The 24,524-nt window shown below is 37.9% G+C and overlaps 1 protein-coding gene across 3 annotated transcripts in view; it reads left to right on the forward strand.

Moving 5' to 3' along the window:
- Positions 1-23,782, forward strand: part of LOC113420753 (zinc finger protein 318-like) — a 34,005-nt gene extending 10,223 nt beyond the window's left edge. The window contains exons 3-12 of one of the 3 annotated variants that reach the window (XR_015749702.1): positions 2,310-2,913; positions 8,891-10,309; positions 12,331-12,430; positions 12,688-12,956; positions 13,354-13,545; positions 18,079-18,178; positions 18,628-18,746; positions 19,301-22,582; positions 22,774-23,247; positions 23,365-23,599. Coding sequence is in view for 2 of the 3 variants with exons in the window: in XM_026680832.2 (XP_026536617.2) it covers positions 2,310-2,913; positions 8,891-10,309; positions 12,331-12,430; positions 12,688-12,956; positions 13,354-13,545; positions 18,079-18,178; positions 18,628-18,746; positions 19,301-22,615 (6,118 nt within the window). In the remaining variant the exon portion in view is untranslated. Of the gene's footprint in view, positions 1-2,309; positions 2,914-8,890; positions 10,310-12,330; positions 12,431-12,687; positions 12,957-13,353; positions 13,546-18,078; positions 18,179-18,627; positions 18,747-19,300; positions 22,752-22,773 lie in introns of those variants that run through there. The other 2 variants (XM_026680843.2, XM_026680832.2) reach the window with 2 other exon arrangements.
- Positions 23,783-24,524: the final 742 nt, after the last annotated feature.

Below are 24,524 nucleotides of genomic sequence, written 5' to 3' on the forward strand. Positions count from 1 at the left end.
ATAACTGAGTATTCAGCACGTTACAATATTAGAGGTTCCTATTCAAGGCATGAATGAATTAGTTATGGTGTCTTTCATGATGTTCCTGATGTTTTTTTTTTTTTTTTTCAAAAGAGCATGTTCTGCATCATTGTGGTATTCAATGGGGTAATTTTATTCTTTTTTTTTATACTGAGACAATCCTTTGGTTTTCTTAAACCTACTGATATTTTACAAACACACTTGCATACTGTAATGATCCATGTGAGGAAAATAATTTTACTAAATAGGATATTTCTATTGTATGCAGTTTGAATTATATTATTCTAAAGGAATTTTCATGTTGCTAACAATTAGGGATACAAATTGCAAATGTTTTCCAACTGATATTCTGAAAGCTTCAGTGGAATATATAAGAGCACCAGCTAAAAGAAAATTCATTCATTAAACTTACTTATGTAATAGGTGAGATGCGTGGTGTAGAAATCTATAAATAAATACAAATAGATTCATTCTAGGATGAGCAAATATGAAAAATCAATTTAAAAAGAATATAATACAAATAAAATAAAAATAAAATAGAAAGTCTGGAAAGAGAAAAAAGGGATAAATCCAGAGAATTAAGAGAGCTGGCAACAAAATACTGTAGCATCAGGGTACAAATAATATTTCCCCTCTAATTGAGATAGGAGCTAATTAAGAGCCACTGTATTCACAATGTTTGAATTTTGTTCCTGCTAAACTAGAAAAACAGCATATACCTGCAGGTGGGATTGAATTCTGTTGACATATTAAAACAATAAGAGTGTATGCTATCACAGCAGGGGCAATGGAAGAAAATGTGGGCAAGCTGCAGTGATGGGATTCAATTTTTTTTACTACTGGTTCTGTGGGCGTGGCTTGGTGGGCGTGGCTTGGGCGTTGCAGGGGAAGGATACTGTAAACTCTCCAGAGTTTTGCCGGTTCTTTGAACTACTCAAAATTTCTACTACTGCTTCTCCAGAACTGGTCAGAACCTGCTGAATACCACCTCTGGGGCAAGGGTTTCTACAAAAGAGATTTACTGATAAATACCTTCCCAATATTGCTGTGGGAAAGGTGTCAAAGCAGTTTGATAGCTCTATAGTGTGTAGAAAGGTGAGATTAAGTAGGTACTTAGCAGTTATAAGTGGATTTTGATGAAAAATTGCCAGTAGGAATTCCCAGTAGCTCCAAATCCATCTGCGGTGTTATATTGAAAAGTAGCTGGCAAATTTCTCCTTTGGCTCCCTTTGAATTTCAAAAGCACATACACTGGGGAGAGAGATCAAATAAAGGTTGATTTAAAAAAATTCCTTCATTATGAAGGAGAGTTGTTGGAAAGAAATAATGTAGTCCGTGAACAGTTGGTATAAGAAGAACTTAATAAGGCAGGCAGGCAACAAATGCAAGCTCAGGAGCCCTATGTTTGATTAATCAGTGCAGAATGAATAATAGAACGTCACTGCTATTTCCATCCATATTCTCTGACTTCTAGCATATGATGGTAGAACCTCAGTGGTTTGTTATGGCACAGGATGGGCTAATTTAAGTGAAAGGTGATTCTAAATCAACAAGAGAAAAAAAAAACGATTAAATGAATTTTTCCATTAACTGGGAAATAATGGTGCAGGTCAAACAAGTAAGATTATTATATACACTGCTATATCATTCTTACAGTGAAGGTAGGTAAAACTACTTTAAGAGGTAGACATGATGAAGTGTTGCTGTTCCATGAACTGAAATTTCAGTATTATATCTGGCAAAAGGACAGTAACATTACTTATTTTTCTGCTAATTCCTTTTTGAATATCTTTGAAAATCAAGATATTCTGGTGCACAGTTTATGTAAGACCTAACCCCCATCTTGAAATATAAGTTATGTCCAGTGGATGGAATAACACCCACCAATGGATTTCCTCCTCTCCTTCTCTTGACAAATCTGTTTTAATGGCTGAAGGACATTCCAGAACAGATGAAAAGAAAACAAAAGGTATAGATGGGAGGAGAGCAATAAAATAACCTGAACTGAATATAGAATTTAGTGAATGGATTTGCAGGCTATGCTTAGGTTTTATCTTTCCTCTGTTCATTAATAACTTTTTTTAGAAGTGATTTAATTGAGAACAAAATACTTTGGTTTGTGATCGGAAATGAATCAGTTGCGAAAGTTATAAAACGTTTGGAACTGATTGCATTAGGTTGAAAGAAAAAATAATTATGCATAAGCAGGCTGCTTTTCAACATTTTTGTTCAACTGACACTATTCAGATTTGTGAATGAAGTTATAATTTGTGTATCTCTCTAATCAGGGATGATTTGGCTGATGGACCAATATTTAGCAGAAGCCTTTTACGTCGTCGGAGCCTTGAGAGATATCCTTCTCGTGAGGAAAATCAGGCTAGTCCTTACAGTAGGAGACATGATGATGACTATCACAATAGGGATGTTTTCCTCCATCAATCAGACTATAGCATGAACTATGAGAATAAGCGAAGAGAAACTGATAGGGAAGGTGAACTACTTAGAAAATCCTTATATGCATTGGACGATAGAGGGCGGGAGCCAAAACGACCTCGATATGACAGAAATGACAGATTACTTGACATGAACACGGAACCACAAGGTTTCTTGTCAGGAACACGAAAATACCGTAAACGAAGTTTTAGTAGAAGTCCAAGTCCAACATATCTCAATGAAGATTTTCGCGAACTTGAAAGTGCTAGAAGGAAAAGAAAAGAAGAGGAACTGAGCAGAAATCTGAGTCGGGAACTATCAGACAATAGCTATGCGATGACTGGTTCAACTAATCCAGCGAAATCTTCTGAACCTCAGTACCATTATAGACCTGATGAGGCACCAGCAATGCCCAAAAAATCTATTTTGAAGAAACGTGTGGATGATCATCCTGTACAGGTTTGACACCACTCCACTCCATTTTTGTTACTGTCAGTTGTAATTTTGAAAAATCTGTTTAATGCTTAATTTCAACTGTGTTAGTTTATGGGCATATTTCTCTAAAATGCCATTGAAAATTGTTGATTTAGTACAAATCCTTTACAATTATCAGTTTGATTTCATTTGATCTAAATGAGGGCCCTTGTTTTAAAATTTAGGGCATCTGTAGGGCGTCTATAAGTCTTTAAATAATTATGGTCATCCTAGAGAAGTATTTCTAGAGTTAGTGATACACAGTGAAGTAAATTTTAGAACTTAAAGAATATATTCTTTTTAATGGCTAAAAGTTCAGTTTCAATATACTTGGGGATATTGGGGAAATGCCTTCATTAGCCTTATGAACTTCACAGAAAAAATATGCAAGCTTTTAAGACTCCTTGTTTACAAAAAGATTGGAGAAAAATACCCATCTGAATTTTTACTGAACTCCTGCAAGATAAAAAGTGGGAGCTCTTGCCAAACATGCTCTCCAAACGTGTTTAAAATACACATTTACTAAACACAAAAAGTTTTTTTAATGAAATTAGAAGTATATATTAATCTATCAAAATTATATATGTAAAGTATATATTTTAAAGGTTGTAAAGGTTAAATTATATTTGTATGATTTAAAATATACAACTGATTACTTTTGGAATTTCATGAAACAATCAGAAGGAATTGATAAGTGGTATGCAGTGAACTAGGTTGTGTAACTTTTTCCAGACTGATAGTTTCACATAATCATTAAGTGGCATGCCAGGAGCATCACTCCAAAAAATTGGTGGGCCAGGCTGAAAATATATGCAGGACTAGAACAAATTCTAGACATTTTGTGTGTTAAGTCATTTCCCTAAATGGATTGCATAGTGCCGTGATGGTGAACCTATGGCACGTGTGCCACAGGTGGCACACAGAGCCATTTGTTTGGGCACGCGAGCCCCAGCCAAACTTAGCTCACTGTGCAAGCACGTGCCTCCCAGCTGATTTTCAGCATCCCAGAGCCTCGAGGGAAGCCTCTGCAGCCTTTGGAGGGCGAAAAACAGGCCTGTTTCATCACTTCCTGTATTTCCCGGAAATACTGGAAGTGACAAAACAGGCCCATTTTTCGATCTCCAAAGACTGCAGAGACTTTCCTCGAGCCTCCGGGAGGCTGAAAAAGTCCTCAAACGGGCCAAAAATCAGCTGGGAGGCAGATGCAGTGCAGGTAAGGGGGCGGCGTGGGGGGATCACGTGCGCATGCGCAGGGGGCATGGGGGGCCCACGCGCATTGCCTTCTGGGTGCTGGTGTGCGCAATTTTCAGCACAAGAGCCCAAAAATGTTAGCTACCACTGGCATAGTGGATTGACCTTTTCACTTGCTCTACTCTAAGAGTCAGACTTTTTGGTTCTTACAAAAAAAGCATTTTTCCAAAGCTTTGCCAAGGATTCTATTTGCTTCCTATTTTTTTCTCTGTCCTATTTGTTTTGCAAGATAAGCTACAATCACAACAGAAGGAGTAACCATCGCTAGAGTTTTTTTTTCAATTGTTTTCCCCTCAGCAGTCCTTTGTTCTAGCTACAGCCACACAAACTAACAAATTTCTGAATGTCATATATCTGTGTTCAAAAAATAATATTTTTGAGGGCTATCATCTCTTCAAGAAACTCTCAGACTTTGTCTTCAAAGACGAATCTTTGTTTAATAACTTCTGTTCTCTGCCCAGATCCAGTGTTCATTCTAAAAATCAGTTTAATCTTTCACAAAAGTCAGGAGCTGTGATTAACCACCTTTTTGTCCCAAACCTCCTGAAGAAGCCCTCCTGGAGGAAGAATTACTTTTTGAACATCTGAGGAACTATTAAGAACTATTTCCCAACAGCATAGGATTACTGCTTTGTGTCATTTTAAGAGTCTGCATTAAGTTGCAAGATTTCTACCACAACCATATCCAGATAGGTGTCTGTACATAACTTTGGCTTAGGGATGTTAATGTGCTGTTGTTTTGAGGGGGTAATGGCACACTCCACTAGGAATGCAGTAGTCTCATCTGTATTCTCTACTGATGGCATCCAAGAGACACATGCACATGGTCTTCTGTTTCCTGAGGCATTGCAAACTGAATATTCAAATATCTGCTTCCATTGGCAAATGTATCTTTCAGAGGATAGTTTCGATCTGATTGCATCTGCATATTCCTGCACAGTGAGATTATTTTGGTATGTCCCACTATAGGCTGCCCTTCTTCACTGTTGGACATGTGAAGGTCCATTTTCTACAGTGGAGAGAGGGAAACTGGGCTTCCTGTATTTATGTTTCCTTGGGTAAGGATTTTACTAATCTTCCCATTTTTTTTCTTTTGCTTCTTTTTCACTTTATCCCTGGATATTTTTGATTAACTTGATATTGGAGCTTTCTTCTGTTGATATTCTGAAAATACAGAGATGGACTCTCTATCAATAAAAGATAATATATGTAGTTCGGGTTTAAAATGAGGGGTCCTTGGTGCTCTCTGAGCCTGCTTCTTTTCTTGCAGACATTTCATTATCCATACTAGGTAATATCATCAGTGCTAGTGGTTGCAAGAAAACAAGCTCAGAGAGCACCAAGGATCCCTCATGTGCTTTCTATGTGATTCCCCAATTCCAATTTGGGGCTATCTGCTACAGCAGGGGTCCCCAACCACCGGTCCGCGGACCGGTACCGGGCCGCGGAACAACTCCTACCGGGCCGCTGGCTTGCTGGGCGCCGCCATCTTTTTTTCATGAAAAAGTGCTTCCGGTGAGCTTTTCCGGGTAGAAAGCTCACCGGAAGCACGTTTTCATCAAAAAGATGGCGGCGCTGCGCTTCGTGAGCTTTTCCGGGTAGAAAGCCATTTCTACCCGGAAAAGCTCACCGAGCTAAGCGCCGCCATCTTTTTTTTATGAAAACGTGCTTCCGGTGAGGTCACCGGAAGCACTTTTTCATCAAAAAAAGATGGCGGCTCCCAGCTGATGCCGGTACCGGGCCGCGGCGCCCAGCTGATGCCGGTACCGGGCCGCGGCGTCAAAAAGGTTGGGGATCACTGTGCTACAGAATGAGGGAGCAGCAGCACATTTTAGGGTACCTTATTTCCATTATAGACCTTCATAGAATGCCCCATGTTATATTTTCTTATATTGTCACATTAAGTATTACATGCAGGTTTGCAGCTTTTGAACTAATCTAGAATGTCAGATTATATATTTTGCAAAAAAAAATCTTTAATTTTATATGCAAAAATGAAAAGAAAAAATGAAGGCTATTGTCCTATATTCTAATTAAAATGAATCTTATCTATTGATTCATGTAATATATATAATTAATTTACTAACATATACATCAGTTAACAATAAAAATAGAAAACTAAAAATATACCAGTATTAATATGTGAAGTCCAGAATTTTGATTGGTTTCCCACCGGGCTTTGCAATAAACAAACTAAGATTGTTAAATATACAAAGAACAAATTGTCTAAATATACACAGATGTCAGTTTGTAACAAAGTTATGGTTAATCAGGCTTAAGTGGTGAACTGATTAGTGATTTCTATTGGCCTTCAGATCAGGGTGTCAAGGCTGTGGAAGAAGTAGAAGGAGAAAATTGGAAGATACTGTCTTGATTTTCTTTAGTCTTACAGGATACACAAAAATAGTTAGGTCGTAGTGAAGAAAAGGAAGAAAGTGCTGAATAGAAAGTTTTCTATTCCCTTAGGTCTTCTTCCAGTCTTTTCAGTGTGGTCTGGTAAGTTTTAAAGAAGTAGTCACTTTGTAGTGACCGAATTACCAGAAGCTAAGACAGTTTTATTTTTTCAAAGATCCAATCTGGTTCTTCTATATGGTTGAATCCTCCTATGAGTCACCTGTTTCATGATTGATCATTCATTCATTCATAGTATATGGCTTGCCCATTTCAAGAATATGGCTAACAAAAGCAAAATAAAAACATAATAACAAATAAATACAACAAATTTTAAATTAACATATATCTCAGTGTGTCATAATTTGTTCTAGATTAATTAGTTTGATTCACTTTCATGATTCTAGATATGTTGCAATTTCTTGGAAGCTTTCTTCCACATTGTAATAAAATTTATGGAAGTATGAAGACATTTCCCCTTGAATTTACTTGTTCAGTTATTCACTTTCATAAAGAATGCACTGAGAATCACAGTTGTTCCCAAACTTTCTTCTGGCCTTTCTCAGTTGGTCTGCATTATCTACAATATACAAGTATTTAAACAGATTCTGATTCAAGGGTTGTGATTGTGGGGCAAACATTTTCTATCTTCTACAATGAAGGAGATTATAGACATTCAATATAGGTTGTTCAAGAATACCTGATATTATGTTGGTTTCAGGTTGATTTTATGTTTTTTAAAATTATAAAATATTTAAAGTTATCTATTTTTAGGCAGAATCCGGCTTCTTGATAAGGTACAATAGAGAAAGAAAAATTAAATTTGGTGTTAATTTTAGGTGGCATATTTGAGAAAAAAATATTATGGTGGTTGTTAAGAAAATTAAACCATTTGCTAAACAAATAATATGGTTATAAGCGAATCACATAGATATTAGACAAATACAGCTTCCCTAATGGGTGTTTTTTGCCCAGAATTGACAAAAACAAAACATTGCAATTAGCAATAATGTGACCACTTGCCAAGAACCTGAATTGTGATCAGGTGACCCTGGGGAAGATGCAGCAGTCACAAGTGTGAGTACAGGTAGCAAGTAGCAAGTTACTTTTTCTAAGTCCTAATTTTGAACAATTGTTAAGTGAAAGTCAAGGACTACCTGTGTAAGCCAAATTAAATAATTTTAATTATTAATTGAGGGTTTGTTTTCTACAAACAGACATAAAACTCTGCCCCCCCCCCCAAAAAAAAATTAACCTTACTAATAGTCATGAACATATGGTAAAATCTATTGTCTCCTAATATTTAGAGAACAAAATAAAAATAGTAAATATTAATATTTATTTATGAAAATGTATATGGCTGCCCAATTTATTCTCAGTAACTCTGAGTGGTTTACAAGGATAAAATCCCAATACAAAAACAATATAAAAAGCACTACTCCACTTGGCAAATGAGCCACTTAATGCACTCCATATCATTCTGGGATCCCCAGGCCCATTGGCAGAACCATGTCTTCAGAGCCTTGTGAAAGAGTGCCAAAGTGGGGCCCAATCTTATCTTAGTAGGTTATTACTATAATGAGGTCTTTTGTTGCAACTGTCTTTAGTTTTGATTTTGAAATGCAAATTTAGTATTAAAATGTCCTTGGAGCTGTAAAATGCAATTTTTTCGATTCCTCAAAGCAACCTTTTAACATTTTCACTCTTCTTAGTCACTGTGTTCTTCCTTTGCTATTCCTTTGACATAAGCTTTTTTTTTTCCTTTTTAATCATTGTTAGGGGGGCCCAAATAATCAGGGATCAAGGTATGAGGATCGCCAAGCCAATTAAAATTGGTTTTGTGTAAGTATGATTGAGGGCAAGTCAACCGTTTCACTTGTCCTACATGGGAGAGGGATGGTTATTACCAAGACAATCAAACTGACACAATTTTTGTTGTATTATTAGTTTTATTTCTCAGCAACACAACATTGCAAAATAGATTGGACCGCATTGGAGCATGTTACCATTATTCATCTGATACTTATCACTTTTGCAGCACTCTGAGCTTCTTTATCAAAGAGATAAATGTTGTGACTTTAGATATAAACTCAGATATAATTGTGCAATATCTATAGTACTTGTGACAAAAATAACCACATAATATTTTGAAACATGCATGTGTTTTTCAGTCTCAATTTTTTCTTTTTATAATTTCCTGTTTGGGTTTTAAACTATTGAGTATAATTCAACTATATGAAGATGTTGTCGTATGAAATTGACTATTGATTACATTAATTATGGAATGCAGTAACAAATGATGGTTTTTTTTCTTTTTTAGCCTGAAGTCTTTTCTAGTGGTTCTTCCTCTATTAAAGATCCCCCACTTCTTTCAAATCATTCTTTGCCCCAACGTAGTAGCGTTGCTCCTTTTTCATTGGAGGTAGAGAATTTCCTCAAACAATTCAACAAAAATGCAGTTGCAGAGTCTACCAGTAAGGAAACTCAAGGCAGTGAGCCTGACTGGAGACCATTTTCTGGTCCACATCAAAATACACTTCCTACTGAGCAAAACTCTGAAAATTTTCTAAAACAAAAAGAGCCTCATGAGTCAACATCAGAGTCTGTTGACCAGCCTGGTGATTTCCTGCTTCCTCATGAAAGAGCCAGCCAGGATGGAAGTGGCTTTTCACGCATTCTGGGCATTTTGGGAGTCATGGCAGACTCTAATAATATGGAAGAAAAAAAAAGGAACAGTTTTCCTGATGACCTTGAGGATGAAGAGAAATTTCTTTATGGTGATGATGATGACGATTGTAATACCAGCTCTCCATCTCCTCAAAAGCTAACATTGAGTGATGAGAAGGAATCTGTAAGTCAAAAAGTAGGTTCTCCACCTCCTTCAGCTGTAAAACCAAAACCATTAGATGAATCCAGACCAGAGTATGAGAAGATTCATAGTTTGCTTAAAACTATTGGTCTTGACATTGGGGTGGCCGAAATAGGTAAACTTGCTGCTCGTACTCAGGAACGTCTTCATGGAAAAAAGTCATCTCGTTCACCTGATCGTTATTCAGTAGCTTCTTCCAAAGCAGAAATGTGGGAGAGGCGTCGCAATCGCAGTGAAACTTATTCTCCAGAATCAAACCAGAAGCACTCTCTCTCACCTACTGGTTCTTATCCGTTATCTAAAGTTAGATCCTCTGTTACAAAATCTGAGCACAATACAAGCAAAATGTTAGGACGAGATAATCCTCCTGACACAGTTGAGCAGTCTGTTCCTCCACTATCTCTAATTCCATCAGCTCCACCATCTCTTCCTAATTTGTCACCTACACCCACCTCTGTTTCCCAATACAGACTTCCAAGCTTTTCACCTTTTCCTACACCACAGTTGCCACAAAACTATCCTTCTCCCACAATGGCCCCTCCTGGCTATGATGCGTATGGACACTACATGGCTTATGCAGCTTCTGGCTGGCCCATGTATGCTCAGCAGACTGACCCTGGGCTTACAGATATGCATGGACTTGTCACACTAACAGTGCCATCAAATCCAACACGGCCCAATCTTAGAGTTATTGAGACAGTTTCCACAGCCAAAGGGACTCCTGATACCAAAAGAGATGACTCTGTGCTTGTGCAAATCCCTACAGTAGCTTCTTATTCAAAATTACATCCTCAGTTCTCTCAACCTTCATTAAGAGGTTCCAAGGAAAGAATACCTGATGAAAAAAATCGAGCTTCTAGGAAACAAAAGGTGGGTACTTTAAAAAAAAACTATTTTAAATATATAATTTAAAGGCCTAAAATGTTGAACATCTGTGTATATTTTTCAGTTTCACTAAATTTTCTTTTTGAATTTTGCTTACATTATGACTACTTGAAAACTCTTCAAAAAATCTAAGCTGCTCCTGAACACAGTAGCAGGCATATTGGATGGTTAGTCATGATACTGTCATATTTCATCTCTGCTGTGAGAACTGCATTGGCTATCAGTAGGTTTCTGAATAGAACGTTCCAATATAGACCTAATATAGACCTTAATGCCTTGATATCCTAGGGAGTTCCTTTCCTCAATAGTTCTATCTGTCCTACTCAGACACCTAGGAAGGCCTACTAAAGGTTTCCGCCTACCAGGAATTATGGTGGAAAGGGGTGTAACAATGGGCATTTTCTGCAAAAAGTCCCACTTATTTGGAATATCTTAGCCCTTCAGATAAGGATGTTCTCAGCCTCCTGGTGTTCTGAAAGCTAGTAAATTTTTGACTCTTCCAGAAAATAACCAGCAGTGCCAAACTCAATAAAATGTAGGTGCTTATGCTGGAATTTTAATTGATTAGATTGCATTTAATATTTTAATTATATTGTATTTCATATGTAAGCTCTGTAAACTTGGTTTGGTAAACAAACTTCATAAATGTGTTTCTAGTAGGAATATCCATAATATGAAAACCAAATACTATTTTGAACCTGGAGAAAAATAGCATCACTTGAAATATTCTATTGGGATAGTCAGGTTGTTTATGTTTTCTGAGAAAATAAAATTCAACATGTTTTAAATGTTTTATTCCAACCTTATAAAAATATGTTCTGTTTTAAGCTTGAAATATACAAGATAGCCATGACACTCCATATCATGAATAAATCATTCATTTAAAGTTTATTTTTTTGTGACCAGAAACTTGCATTGTTTTTTTTTTCTTTTATTGTAGGGACAAAACAGAATATTTTCCTGTGGTGTCAAAAGAGTTCATTTTATTTTAACTTTGAAATATTTTGAGTTAAAAATGTTTTAGACCCAGATTTCAAGGGATAATTAGTATTTTAGAATGAAACAGACTAGATCAGAGGTTCCCCACCCCTGGGCTGGGGCCTTTTCAGAGCCAGGCCGGCACATACAGGTGTGCATAGCTCAACTTGTGCAACTCTACCTGTGCATGTGCACAACAGCCTACCACTTGTATGGCTCAATTCCCCTCCCCCCTGCTAGGCCACGAAGAAACAAAGGTTGGGGACTGCTGGACAAGATCATAATCTTGGAAATAGGCAGATTTATTTATTAAATTTATACACTGACTCTGGGCAGCTTACTACATGATAAAAATAACAATATAAGACATTTAAAACATTACAATGATCAATATTAACATTAAAATTAACAAATATTAGCCAAGGAAGAAACCAAACATGGAGATAAATTTAAAGTGAATTAAGTTCATGGTGAAAAATTATTCTGTATTGTAGTTTTGTTATATTTTTGCTTGTTTTTCATTCAGTAGTGAAGAAAACCATTTAAAAATTGTAAAATTATAAATGCTTAACTCAAACATAATACATTTGTGTTATTTAATACACATTTACATACTTAAAATATTTGTACTGTGTTGGAATTGATTGATTCCAAAAGTGGTTGCAGATACTTCAGTCCATTAATTTCAATAGGTTTAAATACACTTTATCCTGCATGGCTTGTGACTTACTTAAAATTGACTTATAGACCATAGTACTTCCCAGCAGAAGATAGTTAATGCTATAGAACTTTGATGTGATCCTTCACTGAAAAATAAACACAGATGCAACATATAACAAAAGAGATGCTATCTCTGATAAAAGTTAAATTTGCACAATTATTCAAATGATTACTCGAAAGTCATTGAAATCACTTGGATTCAAGGTGCAATGTACATTAATTACCACATTGATTTTTGCAATGTTGCTTTACCTTTTGCTAAGGAAGATGGTGGTTTATGCAGTTTTTTTTCTTCAACGCTATTTTAGGTAGTAGAAGAAATTGAGAAGTTGAAAGCTGAACAGGAAGCACGGCAAAAAAAACTACATTATCTCAGAGCTGAATTAAACAGACTTTCAAAACAACAAGGTACTGTTTCTTCTCATGCCCCATCTTTCCTGGGATGTTTTTAAATAGAGTTTGATATTATATAATCAGCTGGATTAAATGGCTTACGTTTGCTACCTTTCTATTATATGCATCCCAGAATTTACTACACTCAGTGGTGCACCCCTTGTGACATTTGGGTGAGCCATGATATTTAATAACGTTAATGATTACAATCATTTTGCATTTGTGAGCTTAATTTTTTTACCTTTTGTACTCAACCACTTTGTTTGATTCAGGGGAATTGCTTCGGAAGAAACGGAGGGAGAAGGATGGACACAAAGACCCTTTACTAATAGAAGTCAACCGACTGCAAGATAACATTGCGAAGGAAATAGCTCAGCTGAAGATGAATGCTGATGCTGCAGGGAAGAAACAATCTGAACTTGACAAGGTAGCCCAGATCCTGGGGATTAATATTTTTGAGAAATCCCGGAAACTATCTTCAGAAAGTAAAGAGTCTTCAGAAAATGCAAGGATTCAGGAGAAAACTTCTGATCTAGTCAAGGTAAATTCTAGGTACTGATGCTAACTTATTATAGCCTGTGTGAAAGAAAGGACATTTTTTGCCCCGGGTGTGGGTGTGCGCACGCGGGCGGTGTGCGCTGTGCCTTTGAGTCTGTGTTGACCGCCTGGACAATTCCCTGCAGATTTATTTGTAACATTGCAGAAATGGTTTTGCCATTGCCTCTTTAGTAGGCCTGAAAAAGTGGTAATTCCATCTCACTGAAACAATGAAATATTCTTTGGCTTGACCAGAATATGATCCATACTGCAATTGGTCTCTCTGTTTCTTACACACACATAGACACTGTGTGTGTATGTGGGCATAATATTTACTAAAAGCTGGTTTTAAGGAATTCTCTTATACCCTATATACCTTATAGATGTTTTTTTTAATGTAGGAACCAAAAACTAATAGTGACAGATTCAAGGAAAAGAGTCCTAAGCCTATGGAATCATCTTCACAGCCATTGCAAGGGACCAGTATTTATGACTACTATGATACAGGGAACCATTGGTGTAAAGATTGCAATACTACCTGTGGAACTATGTTTGATTTCTTCACACATATGCATAATAAGAAACATAGACAGGTATGTGTCCAATAATCAATTTGCAATTAATGTATATAAGCTATAAAATACATTTTTAATGGCAAAGAGTCTCATGCCAATTAAGTATGCCTTTAAAAAGTTAGTTTGCTTGTTTATTTAGCATTGTTATATTTACTTAAAATTGACTTGCATAGCAGCCAATATTGGACTTCATTATTCAATCTATATTTATCAATACACTGTCATTAAAGCCTACACTCTTATGGAAACTGAAGCTTTGTGGCATCTTAAGTGATATGTGAAATCTCTGGGTTTTTGACCAATGAACTTGGAAATAAATCCACTTATGTATATTCTATAGTGTCTCTACCATAAGCAAATTTGGAAAAGCTGACATTTTAGAATAGAATAGAAATAATCAACAGAAATCTTGAGATACAACATCAAAGTTATAGTCATAAGAACCTAAGGTAATAGGACAGGATAATAATTAATATAGCCCTACTAGGTGGTTTGACATCCTAGGGCATAGACAGTCTTGTGGGAATTAGTTGTTTAGCAGAATTATAACATTCGGGGTGGGTGGGGGGTGGAACTGTCTTTGTGTCTAGTTGTTTTGATGTGCAATGTCCTATAGTGTCATCTTGAGGGAAGAAGTTGAAACAGATTATGTCCAGGATGTCAGGGGTCTATAGATATTTTCGCAGCCGTCTTCCTGGATTATGCATTTTACACAATAACACTGGGCGTGGCCAACTTGATGTTACTCGTGTCAGGGCGCCTGTGGTGGCCCGAGCGCTCTGCCACTGAAAATGGGCTCACAAGCCACTTACAAATGTGATCAGGCACAGCTAGCTGAATTAGTTTAGTGAGAAGAATATCTGGAATGATGGTATTGAATACTGAGCTGAAGTCTACAAAAAGGACCCTTGCATAGGTCCTTGTAGATTCAAGATGTTGTAAGATGTGGTGCAGTGCCATATTAACAGAATTATCTGCCTGTCTATTTGTTCATTAGGCAAATTGTAATAGGTCTAACAGTGGAACTGTGATGGTTTTCAGGGGGGCCAGTACTAGCCTTTCAAAGGTTTTCATAACTATGGATGTCACAGCAATCTGTCCATAGTCTTTCAGCTCCTTGATGGATGGTTTCTTTGGCACTAGGAGCATTTGAAGCAAGAAGGAACATAACACATCTCTAGCGATTTATTAAAGATACAGGTGAAGATTGGGGCCAATTGGTCAGTACAAACATTCAAGCAAACAGTTACCTTATCTGGGCCTGGTGCTTTTCCTTATCTGGGCTTGGTGCTTTTCTCTTGCACATCTTATTCTGTGATCACAGGTGGGGCAGGGCAGAAGAATGGAGTCAGTTGTAGGAGATTTGGTTGTTGATGTATCTGAGATGGAGAGGGTGATGATAGTTGACAGTGGTTTCCTCTCAAACCCACTCTCAGCTGATCCTTGAGTCTTGAAGATTTGCCTCAAAGTGAACAAAGACGCAAGCTCTTCTGTAGGCCAATGATAGTTTATTCTGTGATAAGCAAATAACAAATTCTCCCAGCAAGAATGGCTCAAAGCCAGGCAAGATTAGCGTTGAGTGTTTCCCCACCCCATTCCCTTTTATTATTACAACAGTGACACCCACGCCTATACGCAGCTGCAATTCTGGCCCCGCCTAGCTCATTACCCCCCCTTCTGATAGCTCACCATCATAAATGCCTACTTCCTTATCCTATCTCGTCTTTTTATAATTTATCCCCACCCTGTGCCACCTTCACCATTCCCCCCCCCCCGATCCATTCCTATCTCCACCCCTCACCTATGAGTTTCCCAGCTGGCTCCCAAGCTGCTCCGTAGCAACTAGATGTCCCTGTCATTGTAAATACACCGGCAGATGTTCAGCTGTCAAATTAAGTCTTCGGCGGCCGGCATGCATGCAGAGCTACATCGCGTTGACTACATCATCATAGTGCGACTCCTAGCACAGTCGGACATCAGGCGCTCGCAGCATAGGACAGATACAGTACCGGCGGCAACCAGGGCAGCTCAGCCTCCCAGAAGGATGATTCTCGCTGAGTCCGGCGAGCTGGCGGGCTCCGAAGCAGCGTTGCACTCAGAGCCTGACAGGCAGCCCCCTCTACCATAGATCCGCCTGCAAAACAGGGAACAACATAATATTACCAAGGGTAACCCGGTAATCCTCTATACTCTGCCCCCTGCTTTCATAGGGTATTGTGTATGGAATAGTCATTGTAGACATGGTGCATTCACATGTTCATGGCTAACCATGAACGGTGAGTGTCCGAGACTGGTTGTAATAATCCCAATGGCTTTCCTGACCTCATTTTCGCAGTAGCACAAACAGTACATTCTTTAATATAGGTCTCTATCTCTGCTCTCATAGTTGGCCACCAAAATCGACGTTTCACCAGATGTAATGTCTTCAAAAATCCATAGTGGCCTGCCTGTTTAGAATCATGACAACGTTTTAGTACTATGTCTCGTAGTGCTAGAGGTACATACAGCTTCATATCCCTCCACGCCAATCTGGGATTCTCCTTCAACCATGGATCATTCTGTATTGCTTCGTGAAGTTCTGTTGTCAATTGGGATCTCAATGAACACATGGAATCCTGTCCTGGGATAAGAGGTTGTACTACCTCGTCTCTCCGGTTGTTATATTGTGGCAACCGTGAGAGTGCATTTGCCATGAAGTTCTTTCCAGCAGGCATATATCTCAACGCGAAGTTAAAGCACCGGAAATATAATGCCCACTGTACATGTTTAGGGTATAGTTTCGGAGGTGATTGCAGTGACTCAAGATTCCTGTGGTCAGTCCACACCTCAAACAGGACTTGAGCCCCCTCAAACAAATGCCTCCGGGATGTTAATGCCCAACGAACTGCAAACGTCTGCCACCTACAGTAAAACATTCAGGTCATCTGCCAGTTGTTATTTCCCTTCTGCATGGGAAGGAGGTTTGTGGTAGCCAGTGATGTCTTTAAGGGTTTTCCACAAAATTGCTGGTTCATTTGTTGAGAGCTGATTCCTCAACTTTTCAAAGTAGCTTCTTTTTACTGCTCTGATCTCCTTTCTTAATACATTTCTGGCCTGATTGTACAGCAATCCTTTCCTGTAGGTTTCCCCTTTGGCACAATGTAGCTGCTTGAGTTTAGTTGTGAACCAAAGTTTGTTGTTACTGTGTATTCGCAGGCTATAGTTACAATTTTTCCTCCCAATGTAGGAATAAAAAATTACTAAGAAATCTGAGAGGAAAGATTGAAATTTATAGAACTGACAGTTTTTTGGGATTTGTAATCAATTGTTTAAATCAGGGGTCGCCAACCTTTTGGACCTCAGGGACCACCAAACTCATAATTTAAATCCCGCGGACCACTAATATGAATTTTGACTGACGGTGGCTTGCTGACGGGGGGGAGAGATCTGATCTAACCTCGGAGGGTTGGCAGTGATGTTCTCTCTCTCTCTCTCTCTCTCTCTCCCTCCCTCCCTCCCTCCCTCCCTCTCCACCCCTCTCTCTCTCTCACACACACCCTACAAGGCAGCCACATTCCTAACCTGCTTTTCAGCTCTGTTCTCGGGGGGAGGGGGGGAGAGGGTATTCTGCAATCCCAAATAAAAAATGATCCATCTGTAGGATAACGGGATGGAGGATTTTCCTGCAGACTTTTTTGGGGATTTTCCCAGGGTCTCTGTCTGCAGAGATCCTGGGAAAATCCCCAAAAAGTCTGCAGAAAAATTCCCCACCTATTTTCCTACCAATCGATTGTTCTTTATTTGGGATCGCAGGATACCATTTCCAGCTCTGTTGTCAGGGAGAGGGGGAGGGAGGGAGGGAGGGAAGGGCAGGCTTTTGGCTTCATGCAAGGAAAGCAGCAGAAGCAGCAAAAGTCTTTCTTTCTCTCCCCCAAACTCCACCTGAAATGAGTCTTTGCCGCTGCAGCATTTTGGAGCAGGATGCCTTGCAGGGTCCCAAAGACTAATTTATGGCGGAGTTTGGGGGAGAGAAGGAAAGACTTGCTGCTTTCCTTGCGTGCAGCCAAAAGCAGAAGAAAGAAGTGGAAAGAAGCAGCCTGGTAGCCAGGCAAGTTCTCCCCCGCCCGCTCTTTTCCTCCTCCCCTCACTACCTCGTATTGTTCGCAATGCAAGCGACACAGGCCTTGTGTTTCAGCAGGCCATGTGGGCGGCGCAGCCTTGTGTTCTCGTGCAGCCTGGATTAATTGCTTTGGGGATGACATTTCTCTGTGGACCACCAAAATTTTCTCCCGGACCACCAGTGGACCGCGGCCCACCGGTTGGCGACCACTGGTTTAAACCATAGCATCAGTTTGATTTGACTGCAGTTTGCGAGATGATAGAGTACATACATACTGATACGTTTTTAACTTTTCATACTTTATTTGTAGTAAGTTATTGTGGAGAGAGGGATTGCAATTCTTCCACATATGCTGCTGGTATCAATTTCTTTTTAACTAATCTTAACTTTGACCAAAAGCCAAGCATCTTTTTCATGTATCAGTCTATATGTTTTTGTCATTGTGCAAATAGACCCTGGATCCATATAATAGACCCTGGGCAACAAAGACTCAAAATGAAACAAAGCAGGAAGTCACAAAACGAATTGACAAAATACCTGTTCCAGCCAAAGGTATGCTGTCTGTCTTACTTTTAATTGCTCAGAGCACACTATCACAGGCCATTTTAATGTTAAGCAGTGTGCAATTTTGGTTATTTGTTATTTATTTATTTATCAAATTTATTTGTCGCCCATCTCATGATTCTGGCGACTCTGTTTAAATTTTTTTCTAATTTTTAAGCAATTTTTTTCTTGATTAATGCTTTACTTCAGAAGTAAGTAGGAGTGGAAAAGCAAGTTATATTTGATCTGTATACTGGGTTGAAATAACTGTAATAAGGAATGATGGACAATTCCATGTTTTTATTTAAAATTTCAGATCAGATTATTCTAGCAGGAACTGTGTTTAGGATCCATAATATATTTTGCTGATACTATCTTAATTGTCGCTTTGTGCTTACTAAAATTACATAGTTTCTTAATCATTTTTTGTGACTGAATCTTGCGGGGGGGCATTTTAGGTTCTGAATTTCTTATCCCAGTCACTGGATACTACTGCCAACTCTGCAGTGAATTCTTTGGAGACCAGATATCAGCAGAACAACATGTCAAAAGTCATCTACATAATGAGAAATATAAGGTTAGTCTCCAGAATATTACTTTCATATAATTCATTAGTGCATATCATAATTAATGCCCTGTCTTTTAAAAGCAATTTTCCACTTGACTTCTGTTAATAGCAAGGTAGGACAAAGCCATTTTTGACATCTCTAGATATAGGTGGGACATGATATTCGTTGACTGTAGGGAGCTATTGCCTGCAAGTACAAACTGCTGAAGAATCAGAAATGTGATTTAATATAAAGCAGGTCATAACTTTTCAATGTGGCTGTATTTTACTTTTTTAACATTTACTTTGCTGTCTGGCACTTTTGTCTTTTTCATTTTGTTAAATATATCATCTCAATATTCTTAACTTAGTAGAAATTCAGAAAGTTTTTAATGCTTGACTTGTGCTACTTAAAAGGTATAAATTATGTCATTCCTCCCACCCCCCAGCCTCTTTTCCAGTAAATACAATTAATTCATCAGGTAGCAGAATAAGAAAGATAATAAATTAAGAATCCAATCTTATTCCAATGGATAATTGATGCATTAAGTAATAGTGCTGACATGTTTCCTTTCATCCCACAGAAACATGTGGATGAGAATCCTCTGTATGAAGAAAGGCGGAATCTGGATCATCAGGCAGGATTGTCTGTGATTCAGGAAACTGAACGCAGGCTGAGACGGAAACTCTGTGAAAAACAAAAAGAGGAAAATGATGAGAAGACAACAAAAACAGCAAAGAAAGAAGAAACAAAGAATATCAAAGAATTAGGGGATGGGAATAATGAATATGAAATTAGTAAAAGGAAAGAAATCCCTAATGGTGAAAAATGTGGGATTAAACTTAAATTGAAGAAAGATGACAAAGAAATGGAGAAGGAAGAGAGAAAAGAGGAATCTGAAAAGGAGTCAAAACTAACCACTTTTGGAAAATTCAGTTGGCGAAAGAGTGAGAGAGATGAAAAAAATCAGGGGAAAGATATAGCAGCTTCTAAAGAAGAGAGCCCTGAGGAAGGTAAAGATAAAGAAAATAAGTCCCAATCTGGAAAGCAAAATTCAAAACCCATTGCAATTAAGTTATCTGGAAAAACCGTCATTCCACATACAAGCCCCTGGACACCAGTTGTTTCAACTTCATCGCAAACCAAAATCCGCCCCAATCTACCAATCCCAGTGATGGTTCTAAGGAAGACTGCAGTTACAACAGTAAGCAAGCCAGCACCCCTAAATACTTTTTTGTCTATAAAATCTTCTGGTACCACTGCCAAACCTCTGCCAGTTGTCAAAGAGGGAAATCCAGACATTGTCTTGCCACCAGATATTATATCAAAAGCATTTGGGGGAGAAGTAGTAGTTTTAAAGGGATCACAGGAGGATATAAAAGAAGAAGCAGAAGAAGGTGAGCATGAAAGTGAGACAAAGGCTGTGGAACATGCAAATGTAACGAAGGCCCAGGAGCATGCAGAGGTAGTGGCCAAAGCTCAGGTAAAGGCACGGGAACTTGCAGCAATGGTGAAAGAACAAGATGTCTCGCACATGACAAAAGCAAATGAGCAATCTCTTGAGAGGCCACATAGGCGCCCTCCTCTACTGCCACTGCCTCCAGGACCACCACTGTCACTATCTGTACCACAGCCACCACCAATTGTATTTGCTCCTCCACCTCCTCTGCCACCAAAACAACTGGTTATCCTGGCAGATGATATGGCACCTGGTGTATCCGAGGATGATAAGAACATATTGGAGATGCCAATGTGTCCTCGCCCCTTGCCACCTCCAGCTGTTTTTGGGGAGCATGTTAAAAAATTAAAGAAAAATAACTCTTCTCTGGCTGCAGGCAATGCTAAAGATCTATATGACATTTTTTACAACAGTAGTGGGAGGAATCCAGCTGAGAGCAAGCTAGTGAATTCTGTAATTTTAGAAAAAGAAAAATTGAATCTTACTGAGAAGGAGAAAAATACAAGTCTACAGGTAAATTCCAAGCCAAGTTATAATCCTTTTTCAGAGGAATTTCTTTGCAATGTGTACACTTCCTCAGCTAGCAACCCAGAAACAGAGGAAGTAAAAGATGAGAAAACGATGACAATTGATGAAATTCCTGAAATCAAAACCAGTGTTGAGGGGGACCTAGAAAAAGTCTCCTTTTCAGATATACAGTCTACATTGTCAGAAGCAGATGATTTAGCAAGAACTACTTCTTATCCATTCCATAATGAGGAAGAAGTGGGAATTCCTGTTCCATCTGAATTTAACAAGAAATCATTTAAACCCGAGAAAAGTGAGTTAGCTGTGCAGATAGAAGAAATGAGACCTCTTCTTTTGGATGGCTTTAATGAGCCATCTGTCAGCCTTGAGACAACAGAACATGAGATTTCTGATGGTCGATCTGACACACAATTATCAGAAATCTCCAACAATCTTCCAGAAACTGTCTCTGATTCTGTGCAAAATGACAGTTATTCTAAAGAATTATCCATTGATCTAAAACTAGACACTAAGGAATGCAATAGTGGGAAAAGTCCTCAGCTTTCCAAGGTTCAGTATTCAGATTCAGAGCTAAACAAAGTTGAATTAGACTCTTTCCTTACAAACAATGATCAAGAGGATTTGAATGGTTCTCAGTTAAAGGATGGTGAGGATTTCAGTGTAGTTAACATTCTAGAATCTGAAGAGATTACAAATGAGAACTTTGTTAATGTAACAACAATAAGTACCACAGAAGAGAAATATGAACAAGCCAATCCATTTCCATTAAGCTGTGAAACCAAGGAACTCCAAATGGAAAAAACAGAAGTGTTGGATAGTATTTCTTCTACAAATGAAATTAAACCTAGTTATGTGGAATTCATGTTTATAGAACATGATACACAAAAATCACTTGCCTCTGATTTGGAATTAAGTGGCACTGAAGAGAGAAGAACTATAGAAACAGAAAGTGCTAATTTTTCAACACTTCAGCCAGAAATCGGCCAAGAATCACTAGATCCTCTTCCAACAGAAATCAGTATTGGGCATCTTGGAGAGGTGACCCTTTCCTTCACAGATTTGAATACTGAAGTATTGAATACCTCAACAGCTGATAATTTTGACTTAAACAATACATATCCAGAACTTAGTTTTGAACAGTCTACTACTTTTTGTCTGGATTTAGAAAATGAAGGAGTCTCTCCAAAATCTGATGAAACAAAGGTTATGGATTCTTCCAGACTGAAACCAAATTTGGAATTACAAACCATTGATTTCACTCTGGGAAATATTACAGTGGAACATGAAGTGGATATTCTGCCAACTGAAATTTTAAATGAGGACAATGTAATCAGTCCAAAGTTAGAAATGGTTGCACCTATCTGTTTAGAGTCTAGCAAAATGAGCGAGTTGGACACTGACCAACCAGTGATCGAATCAGAAATAATTAATTTTGTTGCATTTACCTCTGACGATCAAGAGGAGAAGTTCTGCTCGGTGGTTTCAGATGCAATTATTCCACATGTGGTGTCTTCTGCATCGAAGGGTGACATGGCAGAAGTAAGCATGCCCCTTGTTCAGTTGCAGGATATGTCTTCTGTTTCCATGCCCCAACCCCCATATAGTAGCAAAGGAGACACGCCTGATCAGCTGCTGTGGAGCAGTGGTGGGGAAAATATCCAAAGCCAAACTGTGACATGCATGGAATCCATCCTTCCAAAACTAAAGGAATCTGGAGAAGTGGGGGGTTCAGGTGACAGTGAAATGTATACACTTAAGAATCAGATGCAGACTTCCATAGATAAACTGACAAAGCCAGAGGAAGAGAAGAATGATGATAAATGTGAAGTTAAAAATAAGTTGGCTTCAGAAGTAACTGACAAATCTACAGAGCACCTGGTAAGTACAGACAAAATTGTTCAAAATCTTTAAGCAGCAATTGTTGAAATTTTGTAAATATTATATTTTAGCTTAATAAGTTGAAAATTTATAACTTGCAATAGTCTTTTGTAAAAAAAATAATCTAAAATTCTGGCTAAACTGTAAAGTGTATTGTATATATCTGATTGTGTAAAATATTTCTTTTTCAGTCTTGGACTTCCAGCCATTAAAAATGGATTTCTCATCTGTAGTATGCGTTTCAGCTATGGTTTGGTTTTTTTTAATTATTATTTCTGTAAAACTGTGACTACTTTTTACATTTTTCTTTGACTTTTTATGGTTTCTGATTTATACAGCTTTTGTAAATAACATTCCAAGTGCAACACTGACAAGTGCAAGGACAGGTGTTCAGGACTTGACAAAAAAAAGAAGGCTCTTGAGCAGAAAGTTTCTTTGAAACGTTTTGCATGTTTCATTGCACAAACTGTAAAATGCATGAAAAGTGTTCTGCATTTTTCATCATGCAGAAGATTGTTCTGCATCTTTTACTTGTTATTATCTTGTTGAACTACACCTGTAATCAAGACTGTGATGCCATATTGTATAAAATCCTGTTTGGATGCCATCTCACTGAGCAAAGGAGAAATATCTATCAACTCACTTTTGGAGAAAGAAAATCTTTGGTAAGGCTGTGGCCCATCAATTGGACTCTGCATATTGAGGTCACTTGCATGATTTAAAAATCACATTTTATTTTACTACATTGTGGTACAGTTAACTGTTTGTGTTAAATTGTTTAGCAGCTGCCTAACTCAGAAGAAATGGAAGATCTGAATTTTGCTCTCTGGATTGGATTTCCATCATATAACCAGACAATACATGCCTGAATGAATCCCTGAGCTACAAAAATACTGTTGTGTGAAGGTTTTCAGTTATACAACTTGTCAAGAAACGCAGTGATGTTTGCATGGATTTATCTAAAAGGTTATATCTGTAAATCGAAAATAAACCCATGATGAGCTGCGACATAATAAATATTTCTTCTGTGTTTTTCTTATGTCTACTTAATAATGTTTGAATTCTGTGGTTGACATAAAGCTGATAAAAGTCTTCCTTAAGTTTTTCATTTTTCAAATTCACCTGATCAGTTTTTTGAGAAAACGTTGTTTAAACATTGCAAAGAATTATATACTTTCCATTTTAAAATAAAAAGTAAAAATGAACTTGTTTTGAATTTTAAATATACTGGTTGATCATACAAGATCAGTGTGGATAAAACATGTGAAATACCTTGTAAATACAAGAAAAAAATACTTCGGTGGAAATAAAATGGCAATCTTAGAAATCATTTCCTGTGAATGTATAGACCTCTAAATTATGAAATGTTACTCAATCTACAGTGCTTTGCTAACAACTTTCTTTTTGAGACTTGGCTCCTGGCACCTACATGTATAAATCTTTGCAGTTTTCATAGCAACATTTTTGAAAACTGATTTGCCATTGACCTATTCCTAGAGCTAAGAGAGAATGACTGGCCCAAAGTATCCTAGCTAGCTTTATGCCTAAGTCAGTAATAGAATAGTTTCTTCATTTCAAGACCAATCAGAATTTAGGTTCTAGTTAGTAACCAGAGGTGATCAAAATAGCACATGGTAACCAATGATAGAAATGATCAGATGTAGGATAGCATAAAGTCAGAAATATAGCTAAGATGTAATTGTTTGCATCAAGGTAACTAGGAGTCATGTGGCCAGCTCTATTGGTTTAATTGTACAGTTGTTGAACATGCATGAATAAAATGTATTCATTTAATAAATATTTATATCCTGCTCAATCCAGCAAGATTCAAGATAACTTACACATTACAGTAATGTAACAATAATGATAGCAAAACAAAATTACAACTTCATGAGATGCTGTGGCTTGCACTTCACATACTAGGTCAACTTGTTAAGCATGG

The sequence above is a fragment of the Notechis scutatus genome, chromosome 1 (genome assembly GCF_049901735.1).
Source record: "Notechis scutatus isolate UNSWTSFEM ecotype Mainland chromosome 1, rNotScu1.2, whole genome shotgun sequence".
In the NCBI taxonomy this organism is placed as follows: Eukaryota; Metazoa; Chordata; class Lepidosauria; order Squamata; family Elapidae; genus Notechis; species Notechis scutatus.